At 39.1% G+C, this 18,861-nt stretch overlaps 1 protein-coding gene across 2 annotated transcripts in view; it reads left to right on the forward strand.

The window, feature by feature from the left end:
• Positions 1-449: 449 nt before the first annotated feature.
• The window catches only part of sfmbt2 (Scm like with four mbt domains 2), a 60,714-nt gene continuing 42,302 nt past the window's right edge, over positions 450-18,861 (forward strand). For both annotated transcript variants that reach the window (XM_062443306.1, XM_062443308.1), the window contains exons 1-4: positions 450-618; positions 7,855-8,038; positions 9,799-9,893; positions 17,234-17,474. In XM_062443306.1, coding sequence (XP_062299290.1) covers positions 7,948-8,038; positions 9,799-9,893; positions 17,234-17,474 — 427 coding nt within the window. In that variant the 5' untranslated portion in view covers positions 450-618; positions 7,855-7,947. The remainder of the gene's footprint in view (positions 619-7,854; positions 8,039-9,798; positions 9,894-17,233; positions 17,475-18,861) is intronic.

An 18,861-nucleotide genomic window follows, 5' to 3' on the forward strand; every position in this document is an offset into this window, starting at 1 on the left:
CCTATAAACTTAATAAAGGTAGAATTTAAAGCAGAGTTGTCGTATTGGATTGAATTAGATTAGACAGGTGTACTTAATGAAGTGGTCGGTGACTGTATATATATATATATATATATATATATATATATATATATATATATATATATATATATATATATATATATATATATATATATATATATATATATATATATATATATGTGTGTGTAGGTTAATACTATTAGGCTACATCAGAATAAGCTTTCATTCGCATAAAATATTCATTGTGTAACTCGCTGTTTCTCGCTGTACAGTGTGTTGTTTTTTTGTAGTTCAGTTCCCTATTTATAAAACAGGCAGAAGAAATGTTTTCTCTCTCTCGCTCTCTTTTTTTGGGTTGCTATTGCACTAAAAGGTCAATGAAGGAGTTGGCTTGGAAATATCTGTAGATGTTTTTTGGACATGCGCAGATGGGAGATGCCATATTGGACTGGGGGCAGCAGCAGCAGCAGCAGCTGAAAGACGTCGCTCGCGCTGCTTTGCTCGGGCTCACGCGAACGAGGAGAGGAGAGGAAGAAAAAAAACAGAGGGGGTCTCGTGGAAGGAGAGGCTACCAAAAAAAAAAAAAAACTTGGACAGGTAAGACAGGTGACGGCACCAGCTGTGTTTGGACGGCTTATTTTTCTTATGTGGCTGCAGCGTTTTGTTATTTTCGTTATGTCGACGAAATAAAAAAACCCACCGGGAGTTATTTTTTCTTCCTCCTCCGCTTTAAAAACCCCATGAAGTGCTCCTGTATAGAAACGAGAAAAAATAGTCGCGAGCGTCCGTTCACGAGCCCAAGTTGCTCTCCCCACCAAAAAAAAGTGTCTCTCACGCGCTGTAATTAACAGCTTTCACAGGCGGAGAGGACGCTGTCTCGTGGCACTCTCGCTAATACCGTTTATTGCGTTGTTTCTCTCTGTCTGTCTCTCTCTGTTCACACGTCTCGTGAAGACTAATTAACAGTTTTGGAAATGACGTGAATTTTCTTTAATAATCTGCACCGCGTCACGTTATTTTAAAGCTGTTTTTTAAAATGCTGGCTTTTAAAGAGCACCACGCATTTTTTTTGTTTTGGTTTAATGTTAACACGAAGTTGTTGTTTTTTATAGAAATGAGTTATTGCCGTCATACGCATACAGATGAGTCATTTGGGATTTTTTTCGTCACCCTGAGGTGCGTAAAAGCCATCGGAAAATACCGGACACTGCCAAAATGTCAAACCACTTTCAACATGGCGGGTTATGGTGTTCAGGGGGGAAAACTGCGCCTTAAAATCTTTGAACGAGGAAAAAATAAAGTGATGGCAGATAACGTGCCCGGTTCTGTTTCTTTTGATGGACATGGACGAGATTTAATCAATTAAATTTAAAGTGTGCATTTGGCAACTCCGTGGGAGTTTTTTTCCGCTGCAGTTTTGAGTGTGCAAAGTACATGACCGGAGTGCCAAGCCAGCCTGCTGGTCGGCTACACCCCTCACACACTGCCTCATCTTCCTCATGTGCACTTAACGTTTCCTCTTTCACTTTTATCTAAAAAATGCTCCAGCAGCTCATGCGACAGCTCTGTTTCTAGATCGCATTATGTTAAATTAATACTGCAAATGAAATCGACATCGGGAGGATTTCATTTATTCCACCTTCTCTCTCTCTCCCTCCTCCTCCTCCTTCTCCTCCTCTTGGCACCTTATAGATTAATATGTTGATGATTGTACAGTCGGACGAGATGTTTCTCCTAGTGTATTGTTTCACTTGTATGGGTAAATGTGCAACGATTAAGCAGATAATTGGGTTAAACCGCGCGTATCTGTTTAATTATTTCTCTTTTAAGGGGCGATCTGTAAATCCGGTTTTTTTTTACAGTTTTGCATTATTCCCGAGGATTCCTCCTTCCAGATTAAATCCGTCACCGGAATGAACAGAAACAATAAAAAAAAGAAAAAAAAGACTGCACGTTAGAAGCCGGCGCTAGACGTTCATGTGCAATGAATAAATCATGCTATTAGACTTCTTGTTGCTCCAAAGACATTTTTTCTCTCTCATGGAGCTGCCAGTGGGGATGGGTGAGCTGTAGATAAAGGAAAGAAAGAGCACTTTTAAAGGGAAAATGAAAGCAATAGACGTTAAATATATATATGATCCCTTTTTTTGTCCACAGGGAGAAATCAATATGTCCTCCTGCGTGTTATTGATGGTTTTAGACCCAACAGCCTTTTTCTTTTTTTCTTTTTTAATCATTTAGCTGTTTTAGATAAGCCATTGTATGTTAATGTTCCTGTGAATATTTCCTCAGAAAGACAGTCACACAATCTGTGCTTGAGATAAACAGAAAGAGGTGGTCACTTACCAGGAAACGATGAGGATCTGTTTCTTTTTCTGTCTTTCCTTCTACTGACCGACTAACTCTTGGCTTGTATTTGATTAAGTAGAGGAATTAGGCAAATACCATTTTTGACCTCTTTTGTTTTCAGAAAAAGTCTTAAAGCTGCAGTTTGTTTAGGGCATTTGATGCACATGTCTGTGTTGTAGGAAGTTGTTTCCAGTCATTGATGTTGAAATAAGAAAGCCCTGGGCTGAGGGAGTTTCCCTCCCCCCCCACCCTCCCCTCAACCCCCCTCCTCTCTTTTTTTGGCTGCTGCACTGTTTTCCTCTGTCTCTTCTGTCTTCTGTTTTTTTTATTTTGGTACATCAGGAGCAGTTGTTTGCACTTTTATCATTTATTAGTTTGCCAGTGAGCACCAAAGGTTTGTCATAGTTTGTGTATGAGACACAGACTGCTTTGCATTGTGTACACACCCATGTTAAAAAAGCTGTAGAGGAAATTAGAGGACAATTTGTTATCAAGGCCTCCTGCTGCCAAGAGGAAACAACTCTTGGATGGGTCTAAAAGAGGAGAACCTAATAGGGAGTAATGCAATAAAACCCCAAGCCCATGCAGTGGTAGTTAATCTCCTAAATCCCCCATTAAATCTTTGGCATGGATGGGTTTAGGGAAAGGCAGGAGGACAACACGTGGATGCCCAGTGCCCCATCAGGGGCTAATCAATAATTAAAAAAAACCCTCCTCAGACCACGGGGGCACAAATGTCTTGCGTCTGAGATTAACTCTCCCAGACCAGTTTAATCCCCTGATGCCCAATCTGGGCTGTTTCCTCTGGGACACTATAGGCCAGTAAGCTTCATCAAGTAGAAATGCTGAACTCCAATAAACTCAAAATTAAATAAATAAATAAATAAATAAAGTCGGCTCGTTTAGGGGATAAAGACCGAGTCGAATAGTTGACACTGACGCCCAACAATCTGAACAAAAGCGTGTGGATGCTTTCCGCTCCCTGAGGGTTTGAAACTTGTTGAACCAGTGAGGGACCAAAACAAGTGGAGAAAAGAAAACACGCTCTCAGTGAGCTGACTGTAGAATAAATGAATGAAGTTGACCTTTTTCATGTGTTTTTTTCTAGCTGTGATTAACGTAATATGTCACTTTTAGTTTTCAGAGAGCCTTGACCTCGTATGAACCTTCAAATTACTCACAGCAACAGGAAAATTATTTTAAAGACCTCATATTGTGGAAAAACTTTAGTCTTTACACATAAATGTGGGTTGTTTTTGTTTCTTTCACACCTCAGGGAATTTATTAACTTAGATTTTTTTTTTTAAAGAGTCAAATATGTGATGTTTTAAATTCCAGAGGACATCCAAAGTTCGCAGAAAAAAATATGTCAGGGTGAATTTTGGGGAAATGAGCAACACAGTCCATAAGTATTTGGACAGTGACACATTTCCTGTTGTTTTGGCTCTGATCTCCAGCCAGCACCTTGGATTTAAAACCAAACAACTTCCAGCTGTAAAGGTTTGAGGTTATTCGTAGTGAATGATCTTTTTAGTTTTTTTAATACAAATCGGCTCCAATTTTTAGGTAGTGCAGTAGCGTAAGTTAAAGGGTTACCATTTCCACACTTTTCATCTGGATATGGATGTTAAAAGCCTCAAATTAAAGCTGAAAGTGGGTACTTTGCTCTCATAGTCTTGGCTTCATTTCAAATTCAGTGTGTCGTAGAGCAGAGCGAAAACATTAAAAATGTGTTGTTTTTAAGTTTGTAAGCGCTCGCTAATAAAAAACTCCATTAGGTCTTTAAGTGACAAATGTTGTTTTTGGAAAATCAGGTAAAAATAGTGGAAAAAATGTTGCCAAAGCTCAAGGTGATGTCTTCAGAAACACTCCAAAACTCAAAGATGTTAAATCCACAGTGACATTAAATAGAGAAAAGAAGCAAATCCTCACATGTTCAGTGTTGGAACAAGATAATATAAACATATATATAACATTTTTGCTTGATAAATGATTAATAGATGACCAAATGTATTCAACATATGTGGTCGATTACCAAAACTCCTATTAATATCTTCTTCAGATCTGATGATGAACATCTTTAATTTCAATATGACAGTCAAGTCTTTAAATAGTTTGTTTTTGAAGAAGCAGATGCAAAATATCTGCGTAACATTGTCATTCTGTGTCAAAGGGGGGGGGGGAAGTCCTGGATGAGTAGAAGGGGCAGCGGAGGGGGACTTTAAGGGGAAAAACCAGGATCTGTGAACTTCTGGGTACTATTTGATAGCAGGCGTTTTGAGTGCACTTTGAGTTTTAATGAGCGCTGTGCCGCCGCTGCATGCTGACGACAGCGATGTGTCAATGCTGCAGAAGATTGTAGGGCACTTAGGCAAGAAACACTGATAGGCTGTGAGGAGGGTGGGGGGGTGGGGGTGGGGTTTGGGGTGGGGTGGGGGGGAGAAGGGCAGCAAACGGCGTCATGTGAGCCAAATTAGCTCAGCTTGTTGTTTACGCAATGGATGTATGCTGGAGCCACTGTGGGGCGTCGGGGGTGTGTGTGTGTGTGTGTGTGTGTGTGTGTGTGTGTGTGTGTGTGTGTGTGTGTGTGTGTGTGTGTGTGTGTGGTGAGGGGGGTGGCACACACACAGACACACAGACACACACACACACACACTCGGGTAGTTGTGGAGACTGTCACAGCCTTTGTAGCCTCACATTTCTGTAAATACTCGTAGCACAAACAGCAGCTGTGTGCTTTCATTTTCTCTGGATTTTTGTTTTTTTCCCCTTCTTCTTTTTTGGATGCACAACTTTCTTTCATCAGAGGATTGTTGGACTATTTTTTTAATATCATATTTAACTTTTCCTGCCTGCATACATGTGAGGATGACTCTCTCTCCTAATAACACAATAAGGATACTTTTTGCTCTTTTTGGATATTAATTTGAATGTTTGGAGCTTTTTTTTGTGTTTTTTTGGCTTGATTGAGGATCGCATGTGTGCCTGGGTGTTAATTGCCAGGTTTGATGAAAGTGGGTGGAAGTCGGTGTGTGTGAGTCACTGATGGTGCATGACTGCATGATCAAGGACAACCGCAAGGCAAGTGACAAACACTGTCTGTTGTTTTGAGGATAATGACTTTCAAATTTTGTTTCATTAGTGAGAAATAAGCAAGTGTTTGATAATTGTCAGCGTTTCATCCTGTTTGCCTTTTTTGTCTTCAAGACTTGAAATCTGCTGTTTTTCTCCCCATTTAAATAGTTTTTTTTCTTTTCTTTAATACTTCTACAAACGTTTTGACATCACAACACAAGTACAAGACAAATACTTTCCATGTGTCGCTCAGATTTTGTTACGCTTATTTCTAAAACTTTAATGATGACCAGGAGTGCATTCGGTATACATGGATATACTGGAAAGAGGGGAGCGTTGGGGCGTCTGGTGGTTAAAGAACCCATAAAATGACAGCAAAGTCCCCAAACTTCAGCCTTTTGTTGATTTCTCTTGATTAATTTCCTGTCAAATAAAGACAAAAATGCTCCAAACATTTAAAAAAAAAAAAGAGATATTCACTCCAAATTTTGCTTTGTTCTTGTAAAAAATACCACATAGCCAGTAATCACTGCTTAAATGAAACAATCTGAGAAGTAGAAAGTCACTTTTTGGTGGGACTGCTCACTTGTTAGGCTTATTAAGCTTAAGGAGAAACTAGCAGAGGCTCAAACAAAGCCACAGATTTGATGAGTAAGGCGATTGTTTAAAGAGTCATCCAGTAACATTGATAAGGAGATGAGAGGCATCTGGATGTGTTTGATTCATCTCAGCGGGTGATTGATTGTCTGACTGATCAAATCGTTCACAGTAATGAATCAAGGCGGCCTGTTGCAATTTCGTTAAAAAAAACTAGTTTTTACAAGTTTTGGAAAAAAGAAGAGAAAAACAAACCCAATCAGTCACAATCAGATGCTGATGTGTGATGGGAACTGCATCTCAGACACACATCAGGCTGAAGTTAGTTTGATAATCACCAGTTGGAGACATTTTACTGGCAAAGTTAGTTAAACAATTTAATTTCATAATGTTATTTTAATGTGTGCTCTAGTTGCATCTACTGTTCGGGGAGTAATTTCATTGCAGTGGAAGTGTGCAGTGGCAGTAAAGGCATTTTTTCTACTCTTTTCTAACTGTAGACCATAAAGAATTATGGACATAGACACTTTAACATCACTCATTGGTTTGTGGACTCCTGTTTTAAAGCTTCAAGTTTGCATTTTGACTGTTGCCATCTAGGATTTAGGGAGCCAGAAGTGATCAGATTATGCTGCTGGCTCGGTTAGTGCGGTGCATTTATAGTCTGTGGTTAACTGTGATAATGTTAATACTAATTTTCACTTGTGAAAAACAGGTTTAAAACTAAATGTACTTAACCCTCCTATTGTCTTCCTGTTGATCGTGCAACTTTTGTCCTCCCGGGTTTGACTTTTTATAAAGCATAAGTTATAAATTATGGCAATAATTTTATGGCAAAAAAAAGAGAAAATGAGAGTTGAGTGTTCATATTAATGCACTACTCTGCTGATGTGTCATTTCAAGATGTGGCTTGATAAAGAAACATTTGCTAATTGGCACATTAAATATCTAATTGCCTCTTTAGTCAAACTGATTGTGTTTCATATATCATGGTTCAAGTCACAAATACATATTTATTCTACATTCAGTGATATTATTCTGCAGGCTTGTATCATTCTCTCGGCACAGATGCCTGAATGAATATTTCTCTAGTCTGACTAATTTGTTGGGCTGTTGTCTCGCTCGTGTCATTCCGGTTTTTCTACTTTCTTTGACTCTGATTGGTTATCTGATGATGTTTTTGCTTTGGTATGCAAATCCATGCTGACCAGACAATATGCATAACCAGATATTATACTGGGAGAACACACGCTGAACCGGCAGCGGCTGCTCTGCAATTAGTCAAAAATAGCAGGCTTTTCACTTGAGTTTAACAACGCTTTAAAAATGTATCTTTTCTTAAACTTTGTGTCTCTCCTTTTGTTGCCGAGTGCTTATTGCAGCCTAGTTTTTGTTCTGCGCTTCCCCTGGAGATGAGCTGATAGTCAGTGCAGGCTTTTTGTTTATTAAGTTAAGGTTTCTGGAGGTGGAGGCTGTTTCCTATTTAGTCCATTCAGTCCCGGTGACGATTGCTGTTCGTAATAATCGCCCACTTCTTCTTTTTTTTTTTTAGTTTTTAGTTTGTTTATTCTTAAGAAACTGGAAATGCGTTCTGCACCATTTCCTGTTTTCTAGATGATTTCCAAGGAAATACTCAAATAGTCAGTGTTTGTCTGAGTACACCTCAAAGCTTTCACCATTTCCAGTTTAAGTCTCTGTTGTGGTATTGAAAGTTAAGATTGGACGGCAGCAAAGTTCTGAGAATTTTATGGCTTGTTTCTAGAAAGCAATTTGGGCCATTATTATTAAATCTGTTTCTTTTCTCTGAAACAGGGATTTCGAGGAAAGCAAAAGATGCAGTGAAAGAAACTGAATGCTGCCACAGGTCTAAAAGTTTAAACTCTCACCAGGAAGTGGAAGAGCAGGATGCAGTCTCGTACCCGGGATCAGCTATTGGCTCCCACTGCTGTGAAGTCACTTTATTCGACCAATGGGAAAGAAGAAGAGGTGAACACAGGTGAGGCCCACAAGCTTTATCTTTTACCTTCAAAAAGTGGCCAGATTGGTTCAAAGTTATCATCTGTAGTAGATCAACAGACTGGAATCAATTTTGTAGCTCATTTTATGATTTTAAATGAAATTTTATCTTATTGTTTGTGTATTTTTTTAACCTACAAATGGAAGTAAACCCTGATTTGGTTTCTTCTTGGCTCTTTTAGATTTATTTCTTGTTTGCAGGAGAATGTTTATTAGACTGTTTTTGCTTGGATTAAATTCCCCTTTATTTACAAGTTTACACATCTAGGATAGTTATGCCACATATTCTTATCTTTAGGATATATTATACAACTCAGAAATATATAAAAAGCTAGAAAGTCCGCACACTGCAGCTAATAGGTTACTGCATGTGACTTTTTCAAGCTCAATGCTCTTCTTCACACTCTTCTTCTTGCTTTTTTTCTTGCTTTTTATATATATTATTATTTGGTCCAGCACCTGCTTTCCTACTCTGGATGAACCTTTTTTTGACAGCTCAGAAATGCCATCATTTAAAATTTAAGTGCTACTACGCATGTTCTGTGTTGAGTCTTTCGCTGTACATTCAAATCTATTTGAACACATAAGCAAATATCTGTATATGAATGGATAAAAGAGAGCATCGGCTGTAACTGGTGGCTTATGAAACACCTCAAAACACAAAGCACAAACACATAGTTTTCTTCTTTGTAAGCCCACACACCTGCGCTGTCTTGATGCATGTGATTGTATGTCAGTGCCACGCTCCTATTTCCCACCGCAGCGTGAACGCGTCACTCTCCGCAAAGTTATTAAATTCGCTTCTGGGTCGACACATCTCAGCTATTGTACCTGGACTATTTCTTCTGTCCCTTTTTTTATGCATTGATTTTGTGCTTCGGGCATCACTTGATTGCCTCAGATGACACAATGGGACACATGTGCTTTTAGATGCATTGATGGTGGAAAATGAAAAGAGATTTCTATTTAGTGTTATACGTTTTGTATTTGTGGCACAACAGCTTTTTCTTTACATTTAGGCAAATCTGGACCTTGAAAGTAACAATTCATGTTTACACTGTTTAAAACTGGAGGTACAGACAACTGAGCTACATTTGATATTGAGGAAAAAGTCTGAATTTGGTGATTATAAGGCAAGATTATAGCAAAGGAGCATTTTGTAATATCATTTCTCAACTGATTTATGGATGTTTACTTATAACAGACTGAGAGACTGTAAATTGTCGTGATTCAAGCACACGCTAAATCATCTGGGTGCTAAGGGTTAATCTCTGTTTATTAAAAAGTGTGCGTGTGTGTGTGTGTGTGTGTGCATGTAAGCATTAATGAGAAGGAGCAAGAGGGCCTATGATCTATTTGAATCAAACCTCCATCAAAACATCGGCCTCTTATCGGCCCCTCTCACTAGACCGAGTAGGTTCAGTCCCGCACTGCTCACACAGAGGAGAGGAGTCTCTAGAGGCACACACACACACACACACACACACACACACACGCACACACACATCCATCCATCCATCCATAGAAACAGGCAAAGTGAACAATTCTCACCTTCAGGAGAAACATTAGTGGCATGACATAAGATAACCTACCTACTTTTTATGTTTTGGCAAGATCAATTACACTTACAAGTTAAGACTGAGTAACAAATTGCTATCTTATTGTCAATGAAATTCACTTTTGGCCTCCAGCAAAGGCGTTTTATTGTCAATGACTGACAGAAAGATTTTGTTTATTCAGATGCAGATTCAATGGGGGAAGAGGCGGAGTTCAACTGGGAGGAGTACATGGAGGAGACGGGGGCTAACGCTGCCCCGCACACCACCTTCAGACATGTAAGTGACTGCATATGATCTTCACCTCACACTTTAATCCCCGTCCCTCGTTGATCCCTTAAATACAGCCTCGCGGATAAGTACCATTATGCAGAAATCCTTTAACGACATATTGGAGAGAGCCGGGCCTTGGCAGCGCCGCGTTAATGCAGTTCAATAGAGCGATCTCACTGGCTTTGTTCCCTCATGACGCACAAGTTGTCAGACGACCTTTTCGCCGTTTTTTGAAAATACAATTGAAGGTAATTACTCAAGCATTAATAATAAAAAAACAAACAAACAATGCAATGGGTACAAGTGAGCTCTAAACTGCAGGGCTTTCCTTATGGATGTGAAGTAGCCAGCTGCTATTCCATCACATGCACAGATATTAATTATTGCATATTTAAATGAGTTTGCCTTCAGGATTATAAACATGTAGAGACTTACTGGAGAATTAAGCTTCTTGTGAGTTTTAACCCACACAGTCTGTAAATAGCTATAAATATTTACAATCACGCCTATCTCATACTTATCTTTACTTTTGTATTTTTATTTTTTTATTGGCACTGTCACTGTAAGGTTTATCAATACATGCCACAATGATGGTTAATGTATAATTTTACTAGAAACATAAATGCTTATTCAATAACAATAAACAAGGTTATTTTAAGGCGGAACATGTTTTTCAGCTTATGTATTGGTTTTATATTGAATTTGGTGTAAAATAAACCTATGCTGACAATAACCCTAAAATAACAAAACAAACTCAAATTATGTGAATCTTCTGAATCAACTCAACCTCTAGTCATCTTCATCATCATCATCATCATCATCATCATCATCATCATCATCATGATGAGTGTGAGGGCTGAGGCGTAGCCCACATTTTCCTCATATGACACAGGCCTGTTACTTTGACAACATCGCCTATTTTAGTGAGTGTTTCATGCGTCTTAGAGATGGCTCTGCTGTAGAAAAAAAGCACAGTGTAATTGAAGATAATTCATTAAATCATGCATTCATTAAGCCTATAAATGTGTGTGTGGGGTATGTGGAAAATGCAGCGTTCAGTGAAGGTTTTAATACTTAAACTTGGAGTAGCGTCTAATGAGGATGTCCCTTCATTAGAAGTCATCAATTATTTTGCAGATATTTGTCAAACACTGAAGACAACTCACACATTCATATAGAGCATGAGGACTGATACAGACAGCTAGCATTGTTTTTAAGCAGCGGCTAGAAGTCGTAAATGTACAACTTGTTAATTTAAAACTATTTTATTAGACTCAAAAATGAATATAATTAAGTAGCCGGTTGGACTTGTATGAGTATTCGGCTGTTTGGCCGGCAGCCAGCGCTCATTGAAAGCTCTGCAGACTCTCTCATTTCATGTTTATTTAACCGTAACTACCTGAGGCACATATTTTAATTACAGCATCCTTCTTCCTTAAGGTTGAAATCATAATCACATTTATACGGATGTTTTCCTACATTAATAGATATTCGTATATATCACACAATGTGGCCGTTGTTAGGAATCACACTTTGCTTTTTTCTTATTTCTCATTTAATAACCGCTCATAAATGCATAGTTTCATTATTTTAAAAAAGGCTCCATGATTTCCTAAAACAGCTGGGCACCGCAGGTTTTTAGGAAATGCAACTGAAACCGGAGTAAAAGCTGCATTTGTTGGAGGACTATTTACAGCAGCGGATTATTACAGCACATTTGGTGCTCTAGTGAGTACAGTGTATGTGGAATTGACTTAAAATAAACTAGTGTGTGTGTGTGTGTGTGTGTGTGTGTGTGTGTGTGTGTGTGTGTGTGTGTGTGTGTGTGTGTGTGTGTGTGTGTGTATGTGTGTATGTGTGTATGTATGTGTGTGTGTGTGTGTGTGTGTGTGTGTGTGTGTGTGTACATGGTAATGAAGGAACATGTCACCCAGAGCAACGGCGTGGCTCACTGACATGTTTTTAATAGTTTGTGGGCAATAATGGAGCTCTGTGGCACAGGGGAACGAGATAAAGGGTTTTTTCATGCTGGTTTTCAGTAGTCGAATGTTTTTACAACACACAGCATGACGAAGTAGAAGAAGTTGTTTACCTGGATGACGTGTTGGAGGTTTGCTGGTTGGCAGAAAATCCAGTAAGAGGCTCTTCACACCTCACTGTGGCTGTTTCTGCTTGTACCTGCAGTATTTGAAACCGATCCGCTGTCCAAAATAGTGACGAATATCTTCATATCTCTTGTTGTTATTGAAGAGCAGCACCAGTAACTTTGAGATGAACACATTTAAGCCTTAATATGACGCAGCAGCAGCGGGAAATGTGAGTCAGGAAACACTTTAGAGCTTAAATTCTGTGGAAAAACTGAATCATGGGGGTTTGAAAGAAATGGGGCACAAATTAAAACTTGTCTTGAAATGTATTAAAGATAAACGGTATCGACAAGATCAGGAAATACAGGCTGTTAATCACTCAGCCCAAAGCAGAGATTCATTACAGAGAGAGAAAGGAGGTGGCAGGAAAGGGGAAGGTACTTTTTCTTCTTCTTTCTTTTTTTGGCAGTGACTGCAGGCCAGCTGTGATCCGCTCTGATTTGCTGGAATGAAACTCATATCTGATACCGAAGTGAAGTGAAGCGCAGCCTGCTGAGTTAGATCAGACAGACTGACGTAGTCCAGGTCAGCTGAGGGGTCAGCTGAGCCGCGTGTCGCCGTTACCAACTGGGCTCTGCCTGTTTAACATGTCAAACTCACCTGCTTATTCTCTGCTGCTGCTGCTGCCTTGTAGGGATCTCGCCTCCACGGGAGCACAAATCAAATTTACATTTGTTTTTTAAGTTAAAATGCTCCTCGTCAGCGTCTGATTCGATTGAACTGATCGCTGCTGTAAGTTAACAAGACATGAGGGTTACAGAGTAACTGAATAAAGGGTTTTTTTCCCAGCAAAACATAACATACTGAATCAGCTAATTAGCTTTCCGCTGTATGTGGTTGTTTTTCATGCTAAATGCCAAGTTCAGGAAAACTGCTCTGGTGCCAAAATGATGAATTTACTTTCCAAAAGCAAAGCACAGATTAAAATAAATTGGATTAAAATGTAAAAAAAAAAAATGTATTAAACATCATTTTTCATATTGAAAATAAAATAAAAATACAGATTTGTTATCGTTTTTAAGTCTCGACCAAACCACAACGAACCAAAAGTTGGTGTTGAATGTTTGTTTGCTGATTAATTAGATATTTTCCTATTTAAGTTATTTTATTAATATTTTATTGGGGTAAAGTTGGTGTACTATTGCTTGAAACATTAAACAGAGATGCATTTGAAGTTTCTGGGTTTTTTTTATGGAATGAAATCCGTTGTTTTTTATTCAGAAATTGTGGTAATAATCAGCAAATTTACACCAAGTCGAGCCTTGTATGAAACTGTTACATATATGTATGTATCTTCAGTATTTGAGGCATGTTTCATACACTATGGTAACAAGTCTCTTCATGTGGGCAGTAAATCAATCTATCTCTGCTGCTTTTGCTAAAACAGCTGGTATAGACATGCTGTAATATATCAAATCATTATTTCGGTGCCTAAACGCAGATTTGGTGCAGTATCTTGCAGCCGTATCAGCTGGAGGATTTTGTTCTTGTTGTTGTTGTCAGCGCCTGACAAACTGATACACATGACCATTACAAAAACAATTCATGTGACTGTTTTTCTGATCTGCCACAGCTGTGGTTAAGGTTTAATTAAGTTTAGGCAACTAAAACTGCTACAAATCAATGAGTTACTCACAGCTTGAGTGTCTTGAAGAGTTGTTTGGAGTTGTTGGAGTGGACTGTGGCTTCTTTATGTAAAGCTTAAAGGAAAGGTTCACAGTTTTTGAAGTGTGTCTTAAAATAACAGTCAGGCGTCCATATGAACAGTGAAAGAGTTTTTCCTCTTTGTAATCATTCCTCCTGTTTATATCGACTGTTAAAAAATCTCCTTCAAATGTGCTTTCAATGTAAAGTGATGCAGGACAAAATCCACATAATTTAAAAGTTGATGTGAAGCTTATATTCAGCTTCAGCAGTCTGAGTTAGTCATATGAAGTGGATATCTGCCACATTTACAGTCTTTTTAGCTTCAAATTCCCTCTTTGTGTTTCCCTGTTGAGCAAAAAGAGGGACTTTGGCTCTAAAAAGACTTTAACATAGAAAAATATCAACTTAATTTGACTCATTTGGACGGCTGAACCTTCATATTAGCTTCAGATAAAACTTTTAAATACATTTTTGCACAGAAGGAGAACTGTGGATTTTGTCCCTCCATCACTTACATTGTAAGTGCATTATTAAGGGATCTTAACTTAAGACAGATTTGGGAAATTGTGAACCCGCCCTTTAATCCTTTTCCTAGAATTATTTCTCAGAAACGGAGTTAAATTGCTGCAGATAGCTGCGTTTATTCATGCCAGCTGTCGGGATTTCAGTATGTTTAATACAACTCAACCAAATATAGTTTATATCATATTGTTGGAGGGATCTTGCCGTTTTGTGTGGCATGTTTCATCCCAATCTAAATTTCTCAGCATAATTTTGCTCAACTCTTTGGCGTCCCAAATAAACTGTTACCAAACAGTTGCGAGGCTTTGTCGCCATCAGCATGTTACATCACAGGAGACGGCCAGATGGACGAGAGCGGTTGATCCTGGATGCGAGGTCTTTATCCACCTCAGCTGACTGCGTCCGACCGACGGAGCAGCTGTCTGCCCCGATGAGGCTCACCGCTCTCTCCGTTTCTAGGCAGGGCGCGCCGTGGAAAAAAGGTGGAGACGTTTCTGCTGGTAATTTAAGATTTAAAGAAGTGTGTCAGTGTTTCAGTTTCTTACATCACTCAGAGCGATGAATGTAATAAGGGCAAGAATAGAATATATATATATATATGTGGGTTTTATGAGTGCGCCACGATGTCGGACAAATTGTCTGTGTGGTGATTTGAACAGCTGAGGTCTCTGGGGAAGCTAAATTGCCTTGTTGGTAAGTGGATTGAGTCACTGGGAAACAGACCATGAATTCCCCAGAAAAATGTGATTCAGTAAAGTGCAGCCCTCATCTCTCTCTCTCTCCCCCTCTCTCTCTATCTCTCTCTCTCTGCCTGGACAAATTGAAACAGTGATTTCTCTTGGGCCTGTACACACACACACACACACACACACACACACACACACACACACACACACACACAAACACACACACACACACACCCATGCAGTGTTTTCTGCCGAGGCTGCCCGTAGCTCTCTTACATAAGCCAACCAGAGTGATACAGCACGTTTGCATTGTTGTAGCAGGAAGTCACGGGGCCGTTAGTATTGTGTTTATTTCTAAGATGTTGGCTTTTTCCATTCACTTGTGAGTGTGCGTTTGTGTGCGAGTGTTGAATGTGAACATCCTGTTGGGCTTGTAGTGTTCTCAAGAATTGTATGGCAGCCTGTGGGCTATGATGGAAACTCATTATACTGTGCTGCATTCACTGTCTCGCAGACTTTATCCTTATTTTTTTTTCTTGCACAGGGACGAACTGGAAAGCTTATGTTTATACTGCAGAGCTTTGTGGGTTGTTGTTTTTTTTCTTTAATAGTCACCAGCTTTATTAGTTCTGCTTGGTGATTATCTAAACCTCACCTGTGGTGTGTAACAGTGTGAAGCATTTCCCGGTTGCTGTCAAACACTTGTTGTAAATTGAAGGGGGGAAAAAATCCTTGCTTGTAAAATTTAATCACCTGGCAGCAGATTCAGTTGTCAATATTGGCATAAGATACCAGATATCGTGTGACATTTTGGTTGGTGCTGCAACTAACAATGACTTAAATTATTTACTTAAGTCTGGATTATTTTTTGGCACAGAATAAAAAATAGAGATAAATGTCCATCATATTTTTCCAAAACTGACGGTAAAATTTCTGAATTTCTTATTTTGTCCAACTAGCATTGCAAAACCAAAAGATATTAAGCTTACAAATAAATGAATTAATAAAAACAAGCTCAGGTATTTCAACTGAAGCCTCCATAGGTTTGTGCTTTTCTAAATGATGAGTACTTTTATTATTAATGTTATAGTAATTCTTATCATCATCAATCTGATTTCTCTTTATTGTGTTTGTTTTTCCAACTGTGCTTTATAAATAAAAGTCGCAGTAATGTTAAAACAGAGAAAATCAGCAAACATTCAAACCAAAATTGATAGTGCAATTTAACTTAACTCACAGTTATAGAGGTGTCTCCCACTCACCGATACATTCCAGAGGCGCTCGCCAGAATAAAAGCCCGACAGCGACTTGTTATCACGATGTCTGTGGAGAGAATCCCATCAAATCAAACGCGCTTGATATTTGCGATCGTGCCACTGTGGACATGACGCTCCGTTTCAGCCATTCAAGCAGTGCACCAAATGTACAGTGTGTGGCCACTATATGAATGTTGCTGAGAGTAACCACAATAAGCTACGTATGACTTCAAGTTATTTCAGTTTCTGTTCCGCCTCTTTTTGTCTGTCCTCCCTTTTCTCTCGCTTTTATCTGACAAGGTTTTTATTTGGGTTGTGGAAGGATAACAGAGAGGAGAGAGTTTGCATATGAACCAAAGCATGCCTGATTTGTGAACAGGAAATGGAGACTCTGCATCTTGTCTTGCCTGCTTTTTACAGAGCGCATACTGATGAGGTGTGAACAGAGCAATTTTATTCACCAAAGGTTTCATCAGATTGTTGTGTAATGTGATTAATAAAAAAATAAAAGATTATTTGACTATTTTAGTTCAGTTAAAGTTAAACCTTACATGTGTTTTCTGGTGTATAAATGCATTTTGAAAGCACACCATCCTCAAATCAAATTATATCAGGGTATTTGGGCCAAAAAACATTGTGACATTCTTATAGGTAAGGGCTCTTTTGGGGTCAAATTTTAAAAGTTTTGGTTATGATCACATTTTACTTGCAACCTGGGAGATAAAGGATTCCTGCACAGCAAGAAAACACGAGGCTGTAAAGTAATGCCAAAGTGTTATCAACCTGTTAGACAAGTCAAACATTAAACTTGTCATCCAAAACTGTCTGTAAACATCAGCGTCTGAATTTGCAATCTCACTTCCTAGTTCGCCTCTGACCTCCTCTATTTACAGTTTTTCTATGCGGCGAGAGATTGAAACTGAATCTTTTGCTGCATAGAAAAGTGGTTTAGATAATAAACTGGTTTAAACAATACCTAGTTAAATAAAATGTTATCATCATAACTGATAAGAAGGTGCTGTAACTATGAAAATAAGGATGTGAAAAAAACAGAATATTCCTTTAATGTATTGTTATGTCCTTCGCAGGTGGAGATCAGCCTGCAGAGCAGCTTCCAGCCCGGTATGAAGCTGGAAGTGGCCAATAAGAACAGCCCGGACACGTTTTGGGTGGCCACCATCATCACCACATGTGGCCAGCTGCTACTGCTGCGCTTCAGCGGCTACGGCGAAGACCGCAAGGCCGACTTCTGGTGTGATGTCATGACAGCCGAGCTGCACCCGGTGGGCTGGTGCGCCCAGAACAACAAGACCCTGATGCCCCCCGAAGGTAGGAAGAAACACTTTGACACACACACATGCACCTGAACATGGCCTCTTCTACACACACACACACACACACACACACACACATACACACACACACACACACACACACACACACACACACACACACACATACAGACGAGTCAAAGTTAGATAAGTATAAGCAAAATCAGATATCAGACAGTCATGATAAGAATGAAACCAGCATAAGAAAAGCAGCTATTGTTGTTCTTAAATCTAATCCAATTTAAAACTAATCTTTTACTGTTACTGTCCTATCATCAAGTTCCTTTTTCAGGATCATGCCGAGCTATAAATCTACATTATTTTTATAATACAGTCATGGGACAGTAACTAAATAATGTTGTTTAATGATCAAAGGACCTAATTTAATACAGAACAAATACATTTTGTTCTGTAATTTGAAGGTACAGAGCTTTGTTATAGCTGCTGGATCATGTTTTGAGTTTTGAGTCCGACCCGAATACTGGAGATGTAGAGAGGTTTCTTAAATCCTGTCCAAACATATCCAATATAAAAGATCCACATGGAAAAAAATACTTTGGGACACTATCAAAAATATTATCAGAAAGACACCAGAAGAGGTGTAGAGGGCATTTAAGTGGTAATTTGGGTAAAAATCGGCGTAAAATACAAAGTGACGAGTTCTCGTTTTATGTGATGTTGTGATTCAATGCAGTGACTAATTATTATGTATAATTTCCTGTGATTGTGCATACAGCGTTAGCACACTTTGTCAATGTCACGCAGCCGTTTTGTGTCAAAGCGTTCCATCCAGAATATATAGAAAAGCGATCAAAAAGACTGAAGACACTTTCCATCAGCACAAAAGGTCAGCCACTTCATTCATTTAGCAGCGTCACACACACACACACACACACACACACACACACACACACACACACACACACACACACACACACACACACACACACATAACCCTCCCATCTTTACCTTCTCAAAGAATGCTTTAAATAAACGGAGTGGAAAGACAGGTTTTCCCCAAAGGGCTTTCATTGTCAAGGCGGCTCAACTGTCATTTATCTCACTGACACATCAGACCCTTGCCATTGCGCTCAAGAGTCACACAGCCTCGGCTTTGCAAGACAGCGGGGGGGTTGGGGGGGTTGTCACCTTTAAAAAAACAAAAAAAAAAAACAACCATCTCTTACTCTCTTTTTAAGAGCGTCTTTTTTTTTACACCTGATCTCAACCTTTCCCAAACAGAGCGTCATCCTTTTAACTTCTCCGGCAGCCATTCTTTCTTTTTTTTCTTTCTTTTGCTGGCACTATCAAATCATCACAACTTTTTTTTGTCAAAGCTTTTTAAGAGCAAAGAACTCTTCAACCTGCAGCAGATAGATGACTCA

Source organism: Scomber scombrus, chromosome 22 (assembly GCF_963691925.1).
Source record: "Scomber scombrus chromosome 22, fScoSco1.1, whole genome shotgun sequence".
In the NCBI taxonomy this organism is placed as follows: domain Eukaryota; kingdom Metazoa; phylum Chordata; class Actinopteri; order Scombriformes; family Scombridae; genus Scomber; species Scomber scombrus.